This window comes from Cetorhinus maximus, chromosome 28 (assembly GCF_964194155.1).
Source record: "Cetorhinus maximus chromosome 28, sCetMax3.hap1.1, whole genome shotgun sequence".
In the NCBI taxonomy this organism is placed as follows: Eukaryota; Metazoa; Chordata; class Chondrichthyes; order Lamniformes; family Cetorhinidae; genus Cetorhinus; species Cetorhinus maximus.
In genome coordinates, this window is record NC_135906.1 from 16,743,272 (window position 1) to 16,763,399 (window position 20,128).

The 20,128-nt window shown below is 48.2% G+C and overlaps 1 protein-coding gene across 1 annotated transcript; it reads left to right on the forward strand.

The window, feature by feature from the left end:
- dhps (deoxyhypusine synthase) lies at positions 1-20,080 on the forward strand. Its single transcript, XM_078531271.1, has 9 exons — positions 1-262; positions 1,834-1,998; positions 2,494-2,615; positions 3,328-3,424; positions 5,116-5,202; positions 9,714-9,819; positions 16,039-16,142; positions 16,230-16,355; positions 19,185-20,080. Exons 1-9 carry the CDS (start codon positions 44-46, stop codon positions 19,278-19,280), a joined length of 1,122 nt encoding a protein of 373 aa, XP_078387397.1. The 5' UTR covers positions 1-43; the 3' UTR covers positions 19,281-20,080.
- The last annotated feature ends 48 nt before the right edge of the window (positions 20,081-20,128 follow it).

Consider the following 20,128-nt stretch of genomic DNA (forward strand, 5'->3'; position numbering starts at 1 on the left):
GTCTAACTGTGACCTGTTTCTCTGGCAGTCTCTGTCTCAGTGAATGGATGAAACACTGGGACCAGGAATGGCTGAGTTCATTCCTTCAGTCGCCTTGGATGCAGTTCTGAAGCCCAGCGTGACAATTCCTGAGGGCTCTCTGCAGGTTAAAGGGTACGATTTTAACAGAGGCATTGACTACCAGGCACTGATGCAGTCCTACCTCACCACTGGATACCAGGCTACTAGCTTTGGACAGGCTGTCGAGCAAATTAATGCAATGGTAAATGTCAGCAAGTCTACACAATGGTTCCTGGAGGACAGAACTTTGAGAATTAAGGGATAGGGTGGTAGGGGGAAAGTGAAAATGATGTAGAAGATCAGCAATGAAATTTTTGAATGTTGGCGCAGACTCGGAGGGGTGAATGGGTTACTCCTAGTTCTATTCCTTATCTCAGTGTGGCAGAGATTAGCTCACCGATCAGTTGAAAACTGTTTCAGATCAGGGCTAAACCATCACACACCCACTGAGAGATAACTGCAATAATCAGTCAGGGTCCTAGAGTGTGGTGCACAGGAGAGCAGTGAATTCCGACTAACTACCCCCCACTTTTCCCCACCCACTGTGCTTTCCCCTCTCTCTGCAAAAATCTACATTATTGATGATTATAAGTGAGAGACAATGTTAAGAATTATGTATTAACATGGATAGAGGATTGGTTAACTAACAGGAAATGTTGGGATAAATGGGCCGTTTGTAGGTTGGCAAACTATAACCAGTGGAGTGCCACAGGGATCAGTGCTGGGGCCTCAACTATTTATAATCTATATCAATGACATGGATCAGGGGACAGATTGGATTTTTTAATTTTTGCTGATGGTACAAAGATAGGTAGGAAAGTAAGTTGTGAGGAGGATACAAAGAGTGCAGAGAGATATAGATAGGTTAAGTGAGTGGGAAAAACAAAAGTGAGTGGGTAAAAAAATTGCCAGATAGAGTATAATGTGGGAAAATGTGTGGCTGTGTCCACTTTGGCAGGAAGAATAGAAAAGCAGAATGTCATTTAAATGGAGAGAGATTGCAGAACTCGGTGGTACAGAGGGATCTGGGTGTCCTGGTACATGAATCATAAAAAGCTAGCGTGCAGGTACGGCAAGTGATTAGGAAGGCAAATGGAATGTTGGTGTTTATTGCAAGGGGAATGGAATATAAAAGTAGGGAAGTTTGACTCCAGCTGGAATACTGTGTATGGTTTTGGTCTCCTTACTTGAGGGATTTACTGCATTGGAAGCAGTTCAGAGAAGGTTCGCCAGGCTGATTGCTGGGATGACAGGGTTGTCTTATGAGGAAAGGTTGAGCAGGCTGGGCCTGCACCCATTGGAGTTTAGAAGAATGAGGGGTGATCTCATTGAATCATGTAAGATTCTGTGGGGGTTTAACAGGGTAGATGCTGAGATGCTGTTTTCCCTTGAAGAATCTAGAACTGGGGGCACAGTTTCAAAATATGGTATCTCCCATTTAAAATGGAGATGAGGAATTCCTTCTCTCAGAGGGTTGTTAGTCTGTGGAATTCTCCTCCCCAGAGAGCAATGGAGGCTGGGTCATTGAACATATTCATGGCTGAGTTAGACAGAGTTTTGATCAACGAGGGTGTCAAGGATTATGAGGAACAGGCAGGAAAGTGGAGTTAAGGCCACAATCAGATCAGCTGTGATCTTACTGAATGGCAAAGCAGGCTCAATGGGCCGAATGGCCATCTCCTGCTCCTAATTCGTATGTTCGTATGTGGAAAGTGCAGAGCTGGATATAGTGCAGGGGAATTGGGAACCTAATGTTTGATTGTCCGTTTTCAGATTGAGAAGAAGTTAGAGCCATTGGATGAAGATGACCAGAATAAAATCAACCTGAACCCATGTCAACGAGAGAGATCAGGCTGCACCATCTTCTTGGGATACACCTCCAACCTCATCAGTTCTGGCATCCGGGAGACCATTCGCTACCTCGTGCAGCATAACATGGTACTGTCTGTTTCATATACACCACACATTTCAATCTACAAGTTTCTATCATTCACAATGGCCAATTGGCTACCAAGTCCAGATATCAGCTAGTTCATGTAATGTCCTGGGCAGTGCAAGCACTGGTTTGAGAGTATGTATGAAACCATCACAATGACCACTTAAACTGTAAAAAGCAGCTAGCAGTATTACCCCAGAATTCCTGATCATGCTGGCTTCCATGGATCCTGGCAGTTCTCAGGGGTCTCACTCTACATGTGTGACACCAGTCAGCGAGGTCATTGCCCACACAGTGTCACAACCAGCCTGTACTGTGTCCAGGTCTCTGTGTGCCTATATATATGCGCACGCACACCTCGAGCTGATGGGAGCCTCAATTCATCAAGCTTGGGAAGGAGGGTTTAAAAGTTAGCTGAGAGGGAAAGCATCTTGTTAGTCCTGCTACGCAGTGACGTTTAGCTCCCCTGAATTCACCCACTCTTTCTTTCTTTGCAGGTTGATTGTGTGGTGACCACAGCAGGTGGTGTTGAAGAGGATCTGATCAAATGTCTTGCTCCAACCTTCCTGGGGGATTTCAGCCTAAAGGGGAAAGAGCTTCGTGACAATGGCATTAACAGGTATTGTCCAGCCTGGGACAAGGCAGCCTGCTGTTAAAGCAGCCATCCCCAAATAAATCACAGGCTCAGTGCGAATACAGGCACCATAGCAGGAGTAACAGTCCACTGTCTGCTCACAACACAGTTGCTGAATGTTTAAACCTCTCCCTCAGCCTGTCTCTGTTAGAATCTCACTGATGTGTGTCCTGGAGTGCAGCATTTATCATCAGGACATGGCCTGTAACTGGGACCACAGTTTCAGTCAAGCTCTAGTCACAGAGCCAGCTGTTATACTCAGCTTTATTGTTATCCCAGGCTCATGGACAAGTCTCCTCCCTTCCTATGTGGTGTCTCTGGAGCCTCTGTACTCTCAGGATTCTCAGTCAGTCTGTGACCCTGATTATCTGGTTACCTGTCTATTTGTAGAGCTGTCTCAGCTCCCCAGTGACCCCTCTGATCCTTAACCAGTGCCTCGCTGAGTGAGTGCTTCAGGTCCCTGGGCTGGGCCTGACATCAAGCTCCCTAGGACAAGGTACTGGAGAAAGCCTAGTGCCTGTGGAACCTGAACCAGCAGCATTGGAGGGGAAAAGATTGGTACAAACTGTGACATATGGAGGGGCTAGCTCCTAAAAAGAAAGGCTGCAGTCTAACCCATTGCCCTGTTACTTATTCCAGAGACAGGTAATTTATTACTTTGAATTTGACTGTAAATTATTTGATAATTACTTGACAGAATTGGAAATCTCCTGATTCCCAATGAAAACTACTGCAAATTCGAGGACTGGGTGATGCCCATTCTGGATCAGATGGTCCTGGAGCAGAATGAGCAGGTGAGATGATCTGTTATCCTTTCGATACAATGGCAGTGGATTGAAACTTTCTATCAGGTCCACAGTTCAATCCAGAGTGTAAAGGGTTAAACTTAGGAGCAGTTTACATATAATGTAAAAGCAAAATACTGCAGATGGTGGAAATCTGAAATAAAAACAGAAAGTGCTGGAAAACTCAGCAGGTCTGACAGCATCTGTGGAGAGAGAAAAGCAGAGTTAAAGTTTCGAGTCCATATGACCCTTCTTCAGTTTTTACATACAGTTGGTTTGTATTCCTTTGAGTTTGGATGGTTGAAAGAGTGGTCGAGCTGTTTAACGCAGGCTAGATTGAGAGAAACTATTTCCTCTGGGTGAAACAGCCCGCCACAAATAAAGGGACAAAACTTTAAAATAAGAGCAAGTCTGTGTAAGAGCGAAATCAGCAAAAACATTCTCATAGACAAGAATGGAAATCTGGAACCCTCTGCGCCAGAATCCCCAGGGTGTCGGAGAGTCAGTGACATTTTCAGACTGACATTGATTGTTTTTTGTTGAGTAAGCGTTATAAAGCAGATAAGGAGCAAAAGAGTGTAAATGGAGCTGAGGAGCAGATACATGACGTGATTTAATGGTAGAATGAGCCCAAGGGGCTGAATGGCCCCCTCCTGTTCATATTCCTGACAGTGGTAGAGTTTGTAATATAAGTGGCTGGGAATTGACCTTATTTGCCCACTTCTGATTTGGAGGTTGGGATGAGGTTGGACTCTACTGGCTTTTACAATTCACATTCCCCTCATGTGGGATAATCCATTGTGGAAGGACTGTGAGTGTGTGTGTGTGATGGAGCAGTGCCAGGGCTGCAGCCGGCGTGTGCGCTGTACCCAGCCGGCGTGTGCGCTGTACCCAGCCGGCGTGTGCGCTGTACCCAGCCGGCGTGTGCGCTGTACCCAGCCGGCGTGGGCGCTGTACCCAGCCCCTGGTGCCCAGCAGGATTCTTCCCCCTTACCCCGGCAGGATTCCCCCCCCTCCCTGCACCCGGCAGGTCAGTAGAGTGCCTCCTGGTTGTGCAGCTTTTAATGGGCTCTTTAAATCTCCTGGAGCTGCTGCTTTGGAAAAGCCTGCTTCCTGATTTGTGGATTTAGACCAGTCAGTGAAGAACATGGACAAATCGCGCTGGTCCAGAAACTGTCTCAAACATGAGTGACTGTGTTTTCAGGTATTGCAGCTGCATTGCCATCCAGATAGTGTCTGGAACCAACAATACTGGGATGTTTTCTAATCTTGGCAATCAGTCAATCAGCCGGTTCTCTGACTGAGAGACACCAGAGATAAGAGATGTTTTTCATATATCAGTAATGTAGAATTATAATGATTTACTTTTATGCAGATCTTCCCAGGGGTGTAACTTGATATAAAACCACAGAAAAGTTATAGCACAGAAAGAGGCCATTCAGCCCATCGTGTCTGCAAGTGTGGGTCACCCAGCAGGAGTGTACCCCACTGTATCTGGGTCACCCAGTCTGTAACCCTGGAACCAGTGGGGGATTTACTCAACAAGTTCCAAAGGGAAACCTCTCTCTCTCTCTTATTGTTTAAAACCAGAATTCCAGCAGCTTCAGTCCTGTCTCTGCTTCTGACAATGATGTGATCCTGTGTAGGGTGTGCTGAGCAGAGTGGTGTGTGGTGTGATTGTAATGTCTGTCCTGTTACAGGGGATGAAGTGGACTCCATCGAAGGTGATTGCTCGACTAGGGAAGGAGATTGATAATCCAGAATCAGTCTATTATTGGACTTCCAAGGTACAGTATTCAGTCCATGTATCACCCTCACTGGGGCCTTCAATTTGTCACCTCCCAAATCCTTCCCCATCCCAACTGCAACTCTCTGTTTGAATAAACTTCAACAACTTGGACTTATAGCAAATTGACGTAGCAAAATGGTGCTTGGCACTTCACAGGAGAATTATCAAACAAAATTTAACATCTAACTAGGTAGGGGTAGGTTTTAAGGAGCATCTTAAAGGATGAAAGTAAGGTAGAAAGGTTTAGGGAGGGAATTCCAGACCATAAGAACTTGGCAGCTGACAGCACAGCCACCAATGGTGGAGGGATTAAAATTGGGGATGCCCATCCGCCCAGAGGAGCACAATATCAGAGGGTTTTTGGGCTGGAGGAAGTTAGAAATAGGGAGGGATTTGAAAACAACATGAGAATTTTAAAATTGAGGCATTGCTTAACCAGGAGGCAGTGTAGGTCAGCAAACACCAAGGGTGACGGTGAAAGGGACTTGTTGTGAGTTAAGACACAGGCAGCAGAGCTTTGGTTGAGCTCAAGTTTATGGAGGTTAGAATGTGCGAAAACGGCCAGAAGTGTGTTGGAATACCATACAGGAATCAGTAACCCGCTCAAAACCAGCCACTCAGTTGTCCATTTTCTTCTCCCAACACTAGCAGCTGTGAAATCAGCAAGCGCCACAAAGCAAGTAAGCCAATCAGGCTGCTGAAACAACTTTTTGCTAGAATCTTTCCATAGCCATATAGTATTTCCATTTAGCTAACTTAAAGCAGCTTTAAAAAAATCTGGAGTATTGGCACACAAAAAAAACTTAGACAATTCATAGAGAGACCTGGCCAGTGGTCTTTTGAGACAGGCCTCCACTGTCTTAGGAAGCCAGTACTTGAGCTTTGTTTCTGTCCTGCAGCTCACTTTGTTCAACCATCCTGATATTTTCAGTCCTTCATGCTCCCCGTTCACCTAAAGCCAATGGGTTCTGATCCAGGAATTCCACACACATGTTTTACCATCAGCTGGCCAACTGTAAAGAGTTGCTAGAGGGCCATGAAAGTGACCATATTGAGAATTGTGCAGGGGAACATGAGGCCCTGATCCTGAGTTGTGGGGAAAATAAAATAAAATAAATTAAATCATCAGCACAATAAGATCACCTGAAACCATTGCTCCTGCAATCTGTGGAAGTATCGGCACACAGTACTTGTTGACAACAAGTTGCATGAATTTGTGAACCGAGAGGCAGTGTCTTATGGATAAGTGTTTGGTAACATTTTGGGAGGCAATGAAAGGCCCTGTGAGGAGGCATACAGAAAATGCAATGTCAAAACCACAAAGAATCAGGAGTTGAAGAACAAGAGATACAGCTCGCTGAGTCACACCTAGGAAAATGTGTAGATAATACAATAAAACGTTGTTTTATGTAACAATGGCCTGAATCTTCCAAGGGATGACAGTCCCCACCGGATTGTCACTCCACTGCTACCTTTCTGGGCCACACCCTAGATCTGCATTTCTGGCTGGGACTTCTGATCCCGGTTTCTCCTGAAATGCGGAGTTAGCTGAAATGGAGCTGCTTCTTTGTCGCGCTGAATCGTTTTAAAGCACCAACTGCCCTATACTGCTAAGTGAAGAGTACAAATGTCTCCAAGCTTCTTTGTTTGGAAAGCTTCAGAGAGAAGACAAGTGTGTAAGAGGGTAGGGTGGTGGGGTGGTAGATGGGTGAGGTGATGGGTGGCAGGTGGGTAGAGTGGCAAGCGGGTGACGTGGTAGGGTCAGGAGAGAGATGAGGTGTTGGGGCAGTCAGATAGTGGGGTTGGTTCTGGGGACCGAGGGATCGGGGGGGGGAGATGGGGGATCGGGAGCAGTAGGGGGATGTCACTTTGAGTGATAGGGGCCAGTTGTATCGTTACCCAGGAGTTAGACTAGGATTCTCCTGTCTAACATTTCCTGTGTAACTACCCAGGTAAATAACTTGGAACCGTTCAATGTCTCCAAGTCTAGCTCAGAATTGGAGACTTTTGAAAACGGTTCCAGGGAGCCAGCGAATTTCCCATTGGAAGCTAAGGCTTTCTGGGTAATTCCCATGGGGTCTTCCATGGGTGCATTGGGACTTCTGAGGGGTCCTGTCACACATCTCCTGAGGTACGTCCAGTCTGCGACTATCTGGAGATCAGATCTGGGCCAACGTTCACTGATTCATTGTGAGTACTCCAGGAACTCACCTGGAATATTGTGTACAGTTCTGGGTGCCACGTTATAGGAAGGATGTGAACACATTGGAGAGAGCGCAGAAGAGGTTTACGAAAATGGTTCCAGAGATGCGAAACTTCAGTTACAAAGATAGATTGGAGAGGTTGGGACTGTTCTCCTTGGAGAGAAGAAGGCTAAGAGGAGATTTGATAGAGATGTTCAAAATCATAAGGGGGCTGGGCAGAGTAGATGGGGAGAAGCTGTTCCCACTCATAAAAGGATCAAGAACGAGAGGGCACAGATTTAAAGTGATTTACAAAAGAAGCAAATGTGACATGAGAAAAAACTTTTTCACACAAGTTATTTGGGTCTGGAACGCACTGCCTGGAAGTGTGATGGAGGCAGGTTCAACTGAGGCATTCAAGAAGGCATTAGATGATTATTTGAATAGAAACAATGTGCAGGGGTACGGGGAAAAGGCAGGGCAATGGCATTAGGTCATAATGCTCATTTGGAAAGCTGGTGCAGACACGATGGGCCGAATGGCCTCCTTCTGTGCTGTTAAAATTCTGTCTGTGAATCTCGGATCAGATTTCTGTTCCTGCTGGTCACTGAAAGTGCACTAACTAAAGTCACCGTGACAATGACTGTGAGGCTTTATCCTCTCTGCACCCTTTGACATGGTCGACCACACTATCTTCTACCCACTGACTCCTCCATTGTCCGCTTCAGTGGGATTGTCCTCAACCAGTTCCTCCCTCTCTCTTATCTGGTTGTAGCTTCCTTTCCTTCCCATGTCACCTCCGGGGATTCCCAAGGATCTACCCTTGATCCTTGCTCTTTCTCATTACATCCATAGGCATGGTTCCATAGGTACAGAGATGGCAGCCACCTCTGCCTGGTAACTCTGTTTTGTTAGGCTGCTGCTCTGACATCTAGTCCTGGATATGCACAATTTCCTCCGCTTTGATCTTGGGAAGCTGGAAGCTATTGTCTTCAGCCTCCACCACAATGTCTGAATCCTCACCATCAATCCTACCCCATTCCCAATCACTGTCTCTGGTTGAAGAGGACTGTTCACAGCCTCAGCCTTTTGACCCTGAGCTGGTACAGAGTGCAGTGTGCGGAGTGCAGGTACGGAGTGCAGTGTGCGGAGTGCAGGTACAGAGTGCAGTGTGCGAGTGCAGGTACGGAGTGCGGTGTGCGGAGAGCGGAGCGCGGTGCGCGGCGTGCAGGTACAGAGTGTGCTGTACAAAGTGCAGGTACAGAGTGCGGAGTGCGCTGTGCAGAGAGTGTGTACAAAGTGCGCTGTGCAGAATGCAGATACAGAGTGCGCACCGTAGAGAGTGCGCGCCGTACAGAGTACAGCGTGCAGAGTGCAATGCACAGAATGTACTGTGCAAAGTGTGGGTATAGGGTACAGGTACAGAACGTGCTGTACAGAGTACAGTGCACAGAATGTACTGTACAGAGTGTGGGTTCAGAGTGCACTGTACCTCTGACCCCATATCCTCTCCATCACAAAAAAACCCACCTTTCCCCATTGCTTCTCTCTGCCCTGCCTCATCTTCGACTGAACCCCTCACTGTGCCTTTGTTACCTCGACTATTCCAATGCTGACCTGGCCAGCCTCCTACCTTGTACCCTCGCTAAAATTCAGCTAAAAACTCTGCTGCCTCTACCCCTCTCCCCCTCACTCACCTGCTCACTGACCTCCATTGGCTCCAGATCTACAAAGCCCTAGAACTTTAACTTTCTCACCCTGGTCTTTAAATCCCTCAATGGTGTCATCACTCAGTATCTCAGTGATCTCCCCAGTCTTACAATTCTCTCCAAACTTACTTTCTTCCTCTGTCTCTAGCTGAGCTCTGCACCCACCATTGGCAGCCAAGCTCTCAGCTAGCTGTCCAGCCCCACGTACTGGAGTTCTCTCCCTGAGCTACTCCTACCTCTACACTACCGTCTCCTTTTTGAAGACCCTCCTTAATATCCACCACTTTGAGCGTGTTTTTGGTCTCCAGTCATATTGATCTCTTTATCTCGGTGTCAGGTCTCTGTGAAGCATTGGGATGTTTTTCTATGTTAAAGACACTATGTAAATGCAAGCTGTCCCTGTGCATCAGTCCCCATGTGTGTCTCTGTGCTCCAGCTCCCACCGCTCAGGTGCACCCCAATGCCAAGCCCCACGTGCAGGCACCCACACTCTTCCCGTCACGAGCCCCCCACCTGTAAGCAACTCCCGCCTACGCAGCTTGTATTTTGCTCTTTATTCACCGTCAGCTTGTCTGTGAGTTTCTGTGTCTCCTACAATAATCTTCTTGGTGTTGCAGAATAACATTCCTGTCTTCAGCCCAGCTCTGACAGACGGCTCTCTTGGCGACATGATCTATTTCCACTCATACAGGAACCCTGGGCTGGTGCTGGATATTGTTGAAGGTAAATGGGTTGGGGATGGTTATTGATGCTGCACCTTGTGAGGGTTGGGGATGGTTATTGATGCTGCACCTTGTGGGGGTTGGGGATGGTTATTGATGCTGCACCTTGTCGGGGTTGGGGATGGTTATTGATGCTGCACCTTGTGGGGGTTGGGGAAGGTTATTGATGCTGCACCTTGTGGGGGTTGGGGATGGTTATTGATGCTGTACCTTGTGGGGGTTGGGGATGGTTATTGGTGCTGCACCTTGTGGGGGTTGGGGATGGTTATTGATGTTGCACCTTGTGGGGGTTGGGGATGGTTATTGATGCTGCACCTTGTGAGGGTTGGGGATGGTTATTGATGCTGCACCTTGTGGGGGTTGGGGATGGTTACTGATGCTGCACCTTGTGAGGGTTGGGGATGGTTATTGATGCTGCACCTTGTGAGGGTTGGGGATGGTTATTGATGCTGCATCTTGTGGGGGTTGGGGATGGTTATTGATGCTGTACCTTGTGGGGATTGGGATGGTTATTGATGCTGCACTGTGTTTAGGGTAGGGATCACTGTGACTGTGTTTGGGGGTGTGATGGGGGGCAGTGATAGGGGGTGTGATGGGGGGGCGGGGATAGGGGGCTGTAATTGGGGGGGTGGTGGGGTGGTGATAGGTGGCTGTAATTGGGGGGGGGGGGGTGATAGGGGGCTGTAATTGTGGGGGGTAGTGATTGGGGGGGTGGTGATGGGGGGGGGGGTGATTGGGGGGTGATTGGGGGGGGGGGTGATTGAGGCTGTGATTGGGGGGGTGGTGATTGTGGGGTGTGGTGATAGGGGGGGTAGTGATAGGGGGTGTGATTGGGGGGGGGCATAAGACCATAAGACATAGGAGCAGAAATTAGGCCATTCAGCCCATCGAGTCTGCTCTGCCATTCAATCATGGCTGATAAGTTTCTCAACCCCATTCTCCCGCCTTCTCCCCGTAACATTTGATCCCCTTACCAATCAAGAACCTATCTATCTCGGTCTTAAATACAGTCAATGACCTGGCCTCCACAGCCTTCTGTGGCAATGAATTTCATAGATTCACCACTCTCTGGCTAAAGAAGTTTCTCCTCATCTCTGTTCTAAAAGGTCTTCCCTTTACTCTGAAGCTTGCCCTCGGGTCCTAGTCTCTCCTACTAATGGAAACATCTTCCCCACGTCCACTCTATCCAGGCCTTTCAGTATTCTGTAAGTTTCAATCAGATCCCCCCTCATCCTTCTAAACTCCATCGAGTATAGACCCAGAGTCCTCAAATGTTCCTCATATGTTAAGCCTTCCATTCCTGGGATCGTTCTTGTGAACCTCCTCTGGACCCTCTCCAGGGCCAGCACATCCTTCCTGAGATACGGGGCCCAAAATTGCTCACAATATTCTAAATGTGGTCTGACCAGAGCCTTATAAAGCCTCAGCAGCACATCCCTGCTTTTATATTCTAGTCCTCTCGAAATAAATGCCAACATTGCATTTGCCTTCCTAACTACCGACTCAACCTGCAAGTTAACCTTAAGAGAATCCTGGACTAGGACTCCCAAGTCCCTTTGCACTCCAGATTTCTGAATTCTCTAACCATTTATAAAATAGTCTATGCTTCTATGCTTCCTACCAAAGTGCATGACCTCACACTTCCCCACATTGTATTCCATCTGCCACTTCTTTGCCCATTCTCCTAACCTGTCCAAATCCTTCTGCAGCCTCCCCGCCTCCTCAATAGTACCTGTCCTTCCACCTATCTTTGTATCATCTGCAAACTTAGCCAGGATGCCCTCAGTTTCTTCATCTAGATCATTAATATATAAAGTGAAAAGTTGTGATTCCAACACTGACCCCTGCGGAACTCCACTAGTCACCGGCCACCATCCTGAGAAGGACCCCCTTATCCCCACTCTCTGCCTCCTGCCAGACAGCCAATCTTCTATCCATGCTGGTACCTTGCCTCTAACACCATGGGCTCTTATGTTACTGAGCAGTCTCCTGTGCGGCACCTTGTCAAAGGCCTTCTGGAAGTCCAAGTAGATAACATCCATTGGCTCTCCTTTGTCTAACCTACTCGTTACCTCCTCAAAGAATTCTAACAGATTTGTCAGGCATGACCTCCCCTTGATGAAACCATGCTGACTTTGCCTGATTTTACCATGCACTTCCAAGTATTCTGAAATCTCATCCTTAATCTAAAATCTTACCAATGACCGAGGTCAGGCTAATCGGCCTGTAATTTCCCGTCTTTTGCCTCACTCCCTTCTTAAACAGGGGGTTACATTAGCGATTTTCCAGTCCTCTGGGACCCTCCCTGACTCCAGTGATTCCTGAAAGATCACCACTAACGCCTCCACTATCTCTTCAGCTATCTCCTTCAGAACTCTGGGGTGTAATCCATCTGGTCCAGGTGATTTATCCACCTTCAGACCTTTCAGTTTTCCTAGCACCTTCTCCTTGGTAATGGCCACCATACTCACCTCTGCCCCCCGACTCTCTTGAACTTTGGGGATGTCACTCGTGTCTTCCACCGTGAAGACTGACGCAAAGTACCTATTCAGTTCCTCCGCCATTTCTTTGTTCCCCACTACTACTTCTCCAGCGTCATTTTCCAGCGGCCCAATATCCACTTTTGCCTCTCCCTTACCCTTTATATATCTAAAAAACTCTTGCAATCTTCTTTTATATTACTGGCTAGTTTACCCTCATATTTAATCTTCTCCCTCCTTATTTCTTTTTTAGTTGTCCTCTATTGGTCTTTGTAGGCTTCCCAATCCCCTGGTTTCCCACTGCTTTTCGCCGCATTGTATGCTTTCTCTTTAGCTTTTATGCTGTCCCTGACTTCCCTTGTCAGGCATGGTTGCCTCGTCCTCCCTTTAGTATGCTTCTTCCGAGGGATGAATTTTTGCTGTGTCTCCCAAATTACTCCCAGAAACTCCTGCCATTGCTGTTCCACTGTCTTTCCTGCTAGGCTCATCTCCCAGTCAATTCTGGCCAGCTCCTCCCTCATGCCTCTGTAGTTGCCTTTATTCAACTGTAATACCGTTACATCTGATTCCAGCTTTTTCCTCTCAAATTGCAGGGTAAATTCTATCATATTTTGGTCACTTCCTCCTAAGGGTTCCTTCACCTTAAGCTCCCTTATCAAATTTGCCTCATTACGCATCACTAAATCTGGAATTGCCTGTTCCCTAGTGGGCTCCACCACAAGCTGCTCCAAAAAGCCATCTCGTAGACATTCCACAAATTCCTTTTCTTGGGATCCACTACCAACCTCATTTTCCCAGTCTACCTGCATATTGAAATCCCCCATGATCAGTGTAACCTTGCCTTTCTTACACACCTTTTCTATCTCCTGGTGTATCTTGTGCCCCACATCCTGACTACTGTTCGGAGGCCTGTACATAACTCCCATTATGGTTTTTTTTACCTTTGCGGTTCCTCAACTCTATCCACACACATTCTACATCATCTGACCCTACGTCATTTCTTGCTATTGATTTAATTTCATTTCTTACTAACAAAGCAACCCCACCCCCTCTGCCAACCTGCCTATCTTTTCGATAGGATATATATCCTTGGATATTTAGCTCCCAGTCCTGATCCCCTTGCAGCCATGTCTCCGCAATGCCCACCACATCATACCTGCCAATTTCAATCTGCGCCACAAGCTCATTTACCTTATTTTGTATACTGCATGCATTCAGATACAACACCTTCAGTCCTGTATTTCCCGTCCCCTTTCTCGTTGTCGTCCCTTTATCTGATGTGCTTGAAGTTAGATTCCTAGCCCTTTCCAAACACTCTGTCCTATTTTGTGTTCTGGAGACTTTAATAGCCTCTCCTGGGCTCTCCTTTTCAGTTTTTTCATAATTTTCCATGAAGTTGAATCCACCCCCCCACATGCTAACCTGCTGCTTTGTTTCCCATTCGTCATACTTCTTGGAGTTTTAGCCTTCCCTCCCCCCCACTTTCTAGTTTAAAGTCCTGTTGACCACCCTATTTACCCTTTTCGCTAGAACATTAGTCCCAGATCGGTTCAGGTGGAGACCATCCCAACGGTACAGATCCCTCCTGTTCCAATACTGATGCCCCACGAAATGGAACCCCTCTTTCCCACACCACTCCTTTAGCCACGTGTTTACTTCCCCTATTCTCGTGTCCCTATGCAAATTTGCACGGGGCTCGGGTAGTAATCCGGAGATTATAACCCTTGAGGACCTATTCTTTAATTTAGTTCCTAGTTCCTGATAATCCCCAAACAGATCCTCTTTCCTAGTCTTACCTATGGTATTTGTCCCGACGTGGACCACAACAACTGGATCCTCCCCCTCCCATGTCCTTTCAAGCCGGTCAGAGATATCCCTCACCCTGGCACCGGGCAGGCAACATACCATGTGGGACTCTCGATCCTGCTTACAAAGGATGCTATCAATTCTCCTAATTATAGAATCCCCTACAACTACCACTTGTCTTTTTGCTCCCCCCTCTTGAATGGCCTCCTGTGCCACGGTGCCGTGGTCAGCTGGCTCATCCTCCCTACAGCCCTGTTCCTCATCCACACTGGGAGCAAGTACCTCGTACCGGTTGGACAAGGTCAAGAGCTGAGGCTCCTCTGTTCCTGAACGCAGGATCCCTCTACCTGCCTCACTTGCAGTCACACCCTGCTGACCCTGACCACTGACCGAACTTGAGGTACTTAATCTACCGGGTGCGACCGTCTCTTGAAACAAAGCATCCAGGTAACTCTCCCCCTCCCGGATGTGCTGCAGCGTCCGGAGCTCAGACTCCAGCTCATCAATTCTGAGCCGGAGTTCCTCCAGCAACCAACACTTGCTGCAGATGTGGTCACTGCGGCTCGCAATGGGATCTGCCAGCTCCAACATCATACAGCTACAGCACATCACCTGCCCAGCCATCTCGACTTAGATAATTAATTTATTAATTAGCTTTGCAGTGTTTTTTTTTTCAAATTTGGTGCAGATTTCCTACCAACCAATCAGGTCACAGCTTTCCTGTGATGTCATTTTTTCAGTTTTGGCTTCAGTTACTCCGTGGCCCGAGGTCACTGCTCCGGTGCTCCTCCCTCTGAGTCTGCTCCCAGGATTTACTCACCAATCAGCTGCTTTTTCTTTAAAATCCACTTTCAGAAGAGTGTCCCTCGCAGGTCTGGTGCACTCCTTAAGGCACTGCCTCTTCCTCTCTTTTTTTTTAGGTTTGAGGAGGAGGGAGGGATGGAAACACTACAGTAATGTAATGTTTGGGGCTATTCCGTTCTTTGACAGTGGGTCCTCCTCAATTCCCTCCTGAGTCGCGGTGTCTGCGGTGACTTCTCCCAGAATGCTTCAGTCACTTCTCACCAGCGCCCTCTGTTGGATGCTCTTCCTCCTGTTGAGTGATGGCGATGATAGGGTGTGAGGATAGGGGGAAGCGGGGATGGTGGGGGGCGGGAATGGGGGGTGTGGGGATAGGGGGGTGTGATGGGGGTGTGATGGGGGGTGGGGATAGGGGTTGCAATGGGGTGGGTGGGGATAGGGGGTGCGATGGGGGAGTGGGGATAGGGGGTGCGATGGGGATAGGGGTTGCGAAGGGGGGGTGGGAATAGGGGGTGCGATGGGGGGGGCGGGAATAGGGGGGTGTGATTGGGGGGTGGTGATAGGGGCCTGTGATTGAGGGGGTGGGGATAGGGGGGTGGGCATAGGGGTGTGTGGGGATAGGGGGTTTGGGATAGAGGGGTGTGATTGGGGGGCGGTGATAGGGGGGTGTGGGCATAGGGGGGTGTGGGCATAGGGGGGTGTGGGCATAGGGGGGTGTGGGCATAGGGGGGTGTGGGCATAGGGGGGTGTGGGCATAGGGGGGTGTGGGCATAGGGGGGTGTGGGGATAGGGGGGTGGGCATGGGGGGGGTGGGCATAGGGGGTTGGGATAGAGGGGTGTGATTGGGGGGCGGTGATAGGGGGGTGTGGGGATAGGGGTGTGGGGATAGGGGTGTGGGCATAGGGGGGTGTGGGCATAGGGGGGTGTGGGCATAGGGGGGTTGTGGGCATAGGGGGGTTGGGATAGAGGGGTGTGATTGGGGGGGCGGTGATAGGGGGGTGTGATTGGGGGGCGGTGATAGGGGGGTGTGATTGGGGGGGTGTGGATAGTGGGATGTGATTTGGTGGGGGCGGGGATAGCGGCTGTGCTTGGGGGCAGGGAATTGACACTTATTTTTGTTTATCCTGATGCAGATATCCGCAGAATCAACAACATGGCGGTGTACGCCAAGCGAACCGGAATGATCATTCTGGGTGGGGGCGTGGTAAAGCATCATATTGCCAACGCTAACCTCATGGTCAGTGATCGCCATAGAAATGTCTCCTCTTCGAGTGATCCCAGTCCTCTTCCTTTGATCTATTTCTTATCTCCCCCTCCCTAACAGAGGAACGGTGCGGAATATTCTGTGTATGTGAACACGGGTCAGGAATTTGATGGCTCGGATTCTGGAGCCAGACCGGATGAAGCTGTTTCTTGGGGTAAAATCCGCATGGACGCAAAGCCTGTGAAGGTGAGATTTCACTGCTCTCTCCTCTAAAGTACAGATAATAACCTGGCAAAATCTCTGCCGGGATCACCATCAATGGCAGGAGCTGGGTACAGAGTCAGACTCTCTGATTCAACGTGTGATTACACAGACCCGGGAGATGATGGTAACATTCATAGCATTGTATACATTGATGGGTTAATGTGACTCTAACTCAGTCACACTATGTACTCAATAATAAACATAAGTCAAAACAAATAGAGAACAACAGTTCATCTCACAGCACTGACTGGGTAGAGACGAGACTCATACTGACTGCTGTGTACACTATACTCAAAAACAGAAAATGCTGGAAAAACTCAGCAGGTCTGACAGCATGTGTGGAGAGAGAAACAGTTAATGTTTAGAGTTCATATGCCTCTTTTTCAGAGTTCTTCTTTCACTCTGAAGAAGACAGCATTTTCTGTTTTATTTCAGATTTCCAGCATCCGCAGTATTTTGCTTTCATCTTAGCGCAATATACTCACACTGACTACTATGTACACTACTGTATTCACTGGGTGTACACAGGGTATACACTACTCTCACTGCTTATACTGCTGTGTATACCACTGCGGCAGGTGGTGAGGGAAGCAGCAAGAGGGAAAAACATACTTGACCTCATCCCCACCAACCTGCCTACCCCAGATACATCCGTCCATGACAGCATCGGAGGTCCCCAGCATCACAGGTGCCAGTCTTCAGTCAATTCGATTCACTCCACCTGATATCAAGAAATGGTCGAAGGCACTGGATACTGCAAAGGCTATGGGCCCTGACAATGTTCCGGCAATGGTACCGAAGATTTGTGGTCTGGAACTTGCCGCACCCCTGTTCCAGTACAACTACAACACTGGCGTCTACCCGGCTATGTGGAAAATTGCCCAGGTATGTCCTGTACACAAAAAGCAGGACAAATCCAACCCGGCCAATTACCTCTCCATCAGTCTACTCTCCATCATCAGTACAGTAATGGAAGGGGTCATCAACAGTGCTATCAAGCGGCACTTGCTTAGCAATAACCTGCTCACTGACGCTCGGTTTGGGTTCCACCAGGGCCACCTGACTCCTGACCTCATTACAGCCTGGGTTCAAGCATGGACAAAAGATCTGAACTCCAGAGGTGAAGTGAGAGTGACTGCCCTTGACATCAAGGCAGCATCTGATCGACTGTGGCATCAAGGAGCTCTAGCAAAACTGGAGTCAATGGGAATCAGGGGGAAACTCTCCACTGGCTGGAGTCATACCTAGCACAAAGGAAGATGGTAGTGGTTGTTGGAGGCCAATCATCTCAGTTCCAGGACATCGCTGCAGGAGTTCCTCAGGGCAGTGTCCTTGGCCTAACCATCTTCAGCTGCTTCATCAATGACCTTCCTTCCATCATAAAGTCAGAAGTGGGGATGTTCGCTGATGATTGCACAATCTTCAGCACCATTCACAACTACTCAGATACTGAGGCAGTCCGTGTCCAAATGCAGCAAGACCTCGACAATATCCAGGCTTGGGCTGACAAGTGGCAAGTAACATTTGTGCCATACAAGTGTCAGGCAATGACCGTCTCCAACAAGAGAGAATCTAACCATCACCCCATGCCATTCAATGGCACTACCATTGTTGAATCCCCCACTATCAACATCCTGGGGGTTACCATTGATCAGAAACTGAACTGGACTAGCCATATAAATATTGTGGCTACAAGAGCAGGTCAGAGGCCAGAAATACTGCTGCGAGTAACTCATCTCCTGACTCCCCAAAGCCTGTCCACCATCTACAAGGCACAAGTCAGGAGTGTGATGGAATACTCTCCACTTGCCTGGATGAGTGCAGCTACCACAACACTCAAGAAGCTTGACACCATCCAGGACAAAGCAGCCTGCTCGAATGGCACCCCTTCCATAAACATTCACTCCCTCCACCACCAATGCACAGTAGCAGCAGTGTGTACCATCTACAAGATGCACTGCAGGAATTCACCAAGGCTCCTTAGACAGCACCTTCCAAACCCACGATCACTACCATCTAGAAGGACAAGGGCAGCAGACACATGGGGAACACCACCAGCTGGAAGTTCCCTTCCAAGTCACTCACCATCCTGACTTGGAAATGTATTGCTGTTCCTTCACTGTCACTGGCTCAAAATCCTGGAACTCCCTCCCTAACAGCACTGTGGGTGTACCTACACCACATGGACTGCAGCAGTTCAAGAAGGCAGCTCACCACCACCTTCTCAAGGGCAATTCAGAATGGGCAATAAATGCTGGTGTAGCCAGTGATGCCCACATCCCATGAATGAATAATTTTAGAAAAAATCACTGGGTGTACACAGGATATACACTATACTCACACTTCCTGTTGTGTATACTACATTCACTGGGTGTACACAGGATATACACTATACCCACAGACTGTTGTGTATAGTACTGCATTCACTGGGTGTACACAGGGTATACACTATACCCACACCGACTGCTGTGTATACTACTGGTTGTACACAGGGTATACACTATAACCACGCTGCTGTGTATACTACTGGATTCAGTGACTTTGACTCAGCACACACTCATTGTCACTTGTGCTTAAAATGATTCAGGCATTAGTGTGTACACAGAGTATATGCCACTGTACTCACACTGACTGGTGTACTCTCTGTACACTATAAGTGGGTAGAGAAGAAATTCACTGTGGGTGAGGTGGGGAGGGGGAGGCTGTTGTCAAGGGGGGTGGGTGCAGTTGGAAGGTCTGGCAGGAGGGAGGGGCTGCTGACAGGGTTTGAAGTGATCGCCATGTATTAATTACATGTTCTTTCTCTCCCAGGTTTGTGCCGATGCCACTCTGGTGTTCCCTCTGCTGGTCGCTGAAACGTTTGCTCGGAACTTCAATGCACTTTCCCCTCAGTCAAAGATGCTTTAATCCCTGGGCACTGCAGCTGCAGTCCTAGAATGCTGCTGGTGGCACCTGTCCTGCAGGAATTAGATGCCAGCCTTCTCCAGTTACTCCTTATTTCTCATGAGAGTCAAGTGCTGCTGCCCAGGCAACTTGCTGTGGTTCCCAAGCCCAGTGATCAGTGTAGAATTGAGCATAGGTGTGTGCAGGAATCCTGAGAGTGAGCTGCCACTGATGCACAATCAACGCTGAACTTTTTAACTATTTAGAAAGATGAACGTTGCTTTGAGTTTCGTGTGGACAAAACCCTGCTTTACTTTCTGCTTTAAAATTTGCCAGAGAGAGAGAAAGAGAGGGGGGGGGGTGTGATGATCATGGGCGGAGAGGTTGGAGTCAGTGAAATTGGGGCAATTAATAGATGCAGTGCTAATATGGATTGAGGGAATTTCTGGGATTAACAGAACTACAGTTAAGAGTTAGCTTCAGCATGAAGGTAAGCTGTTTGGTTGAGTGTTTGATCTGCCCCAGTGGCAGGACACATCTTTCACCAAGTGTGGGCAGGTCCCCACCTGACAACCCAAGATCCTAAATCCATTCTGCTCCCCCTTCACTCGCTGCCTGGGGAGGGGCATGTTGTGGACAGCAGGAGCCTGTTGGGTGAGCAGTCCTGAAACGCTGCCCCCACCACCCCAGTCTAGTATCCAGGGTAGACCAGGTGGCCAGAGTAACTCCTGCAGACTGAAAGAGTTTGCTCATTATTCATTTTTTTAATTTAAACTCTGATCGCTGTTTCCTGAATATTAATAAAATCAGTTAATGAAACCATCTGATCGTTTCCATCGATTGTTTGGAGTTTGAACTTGTTGAGGCTTTTT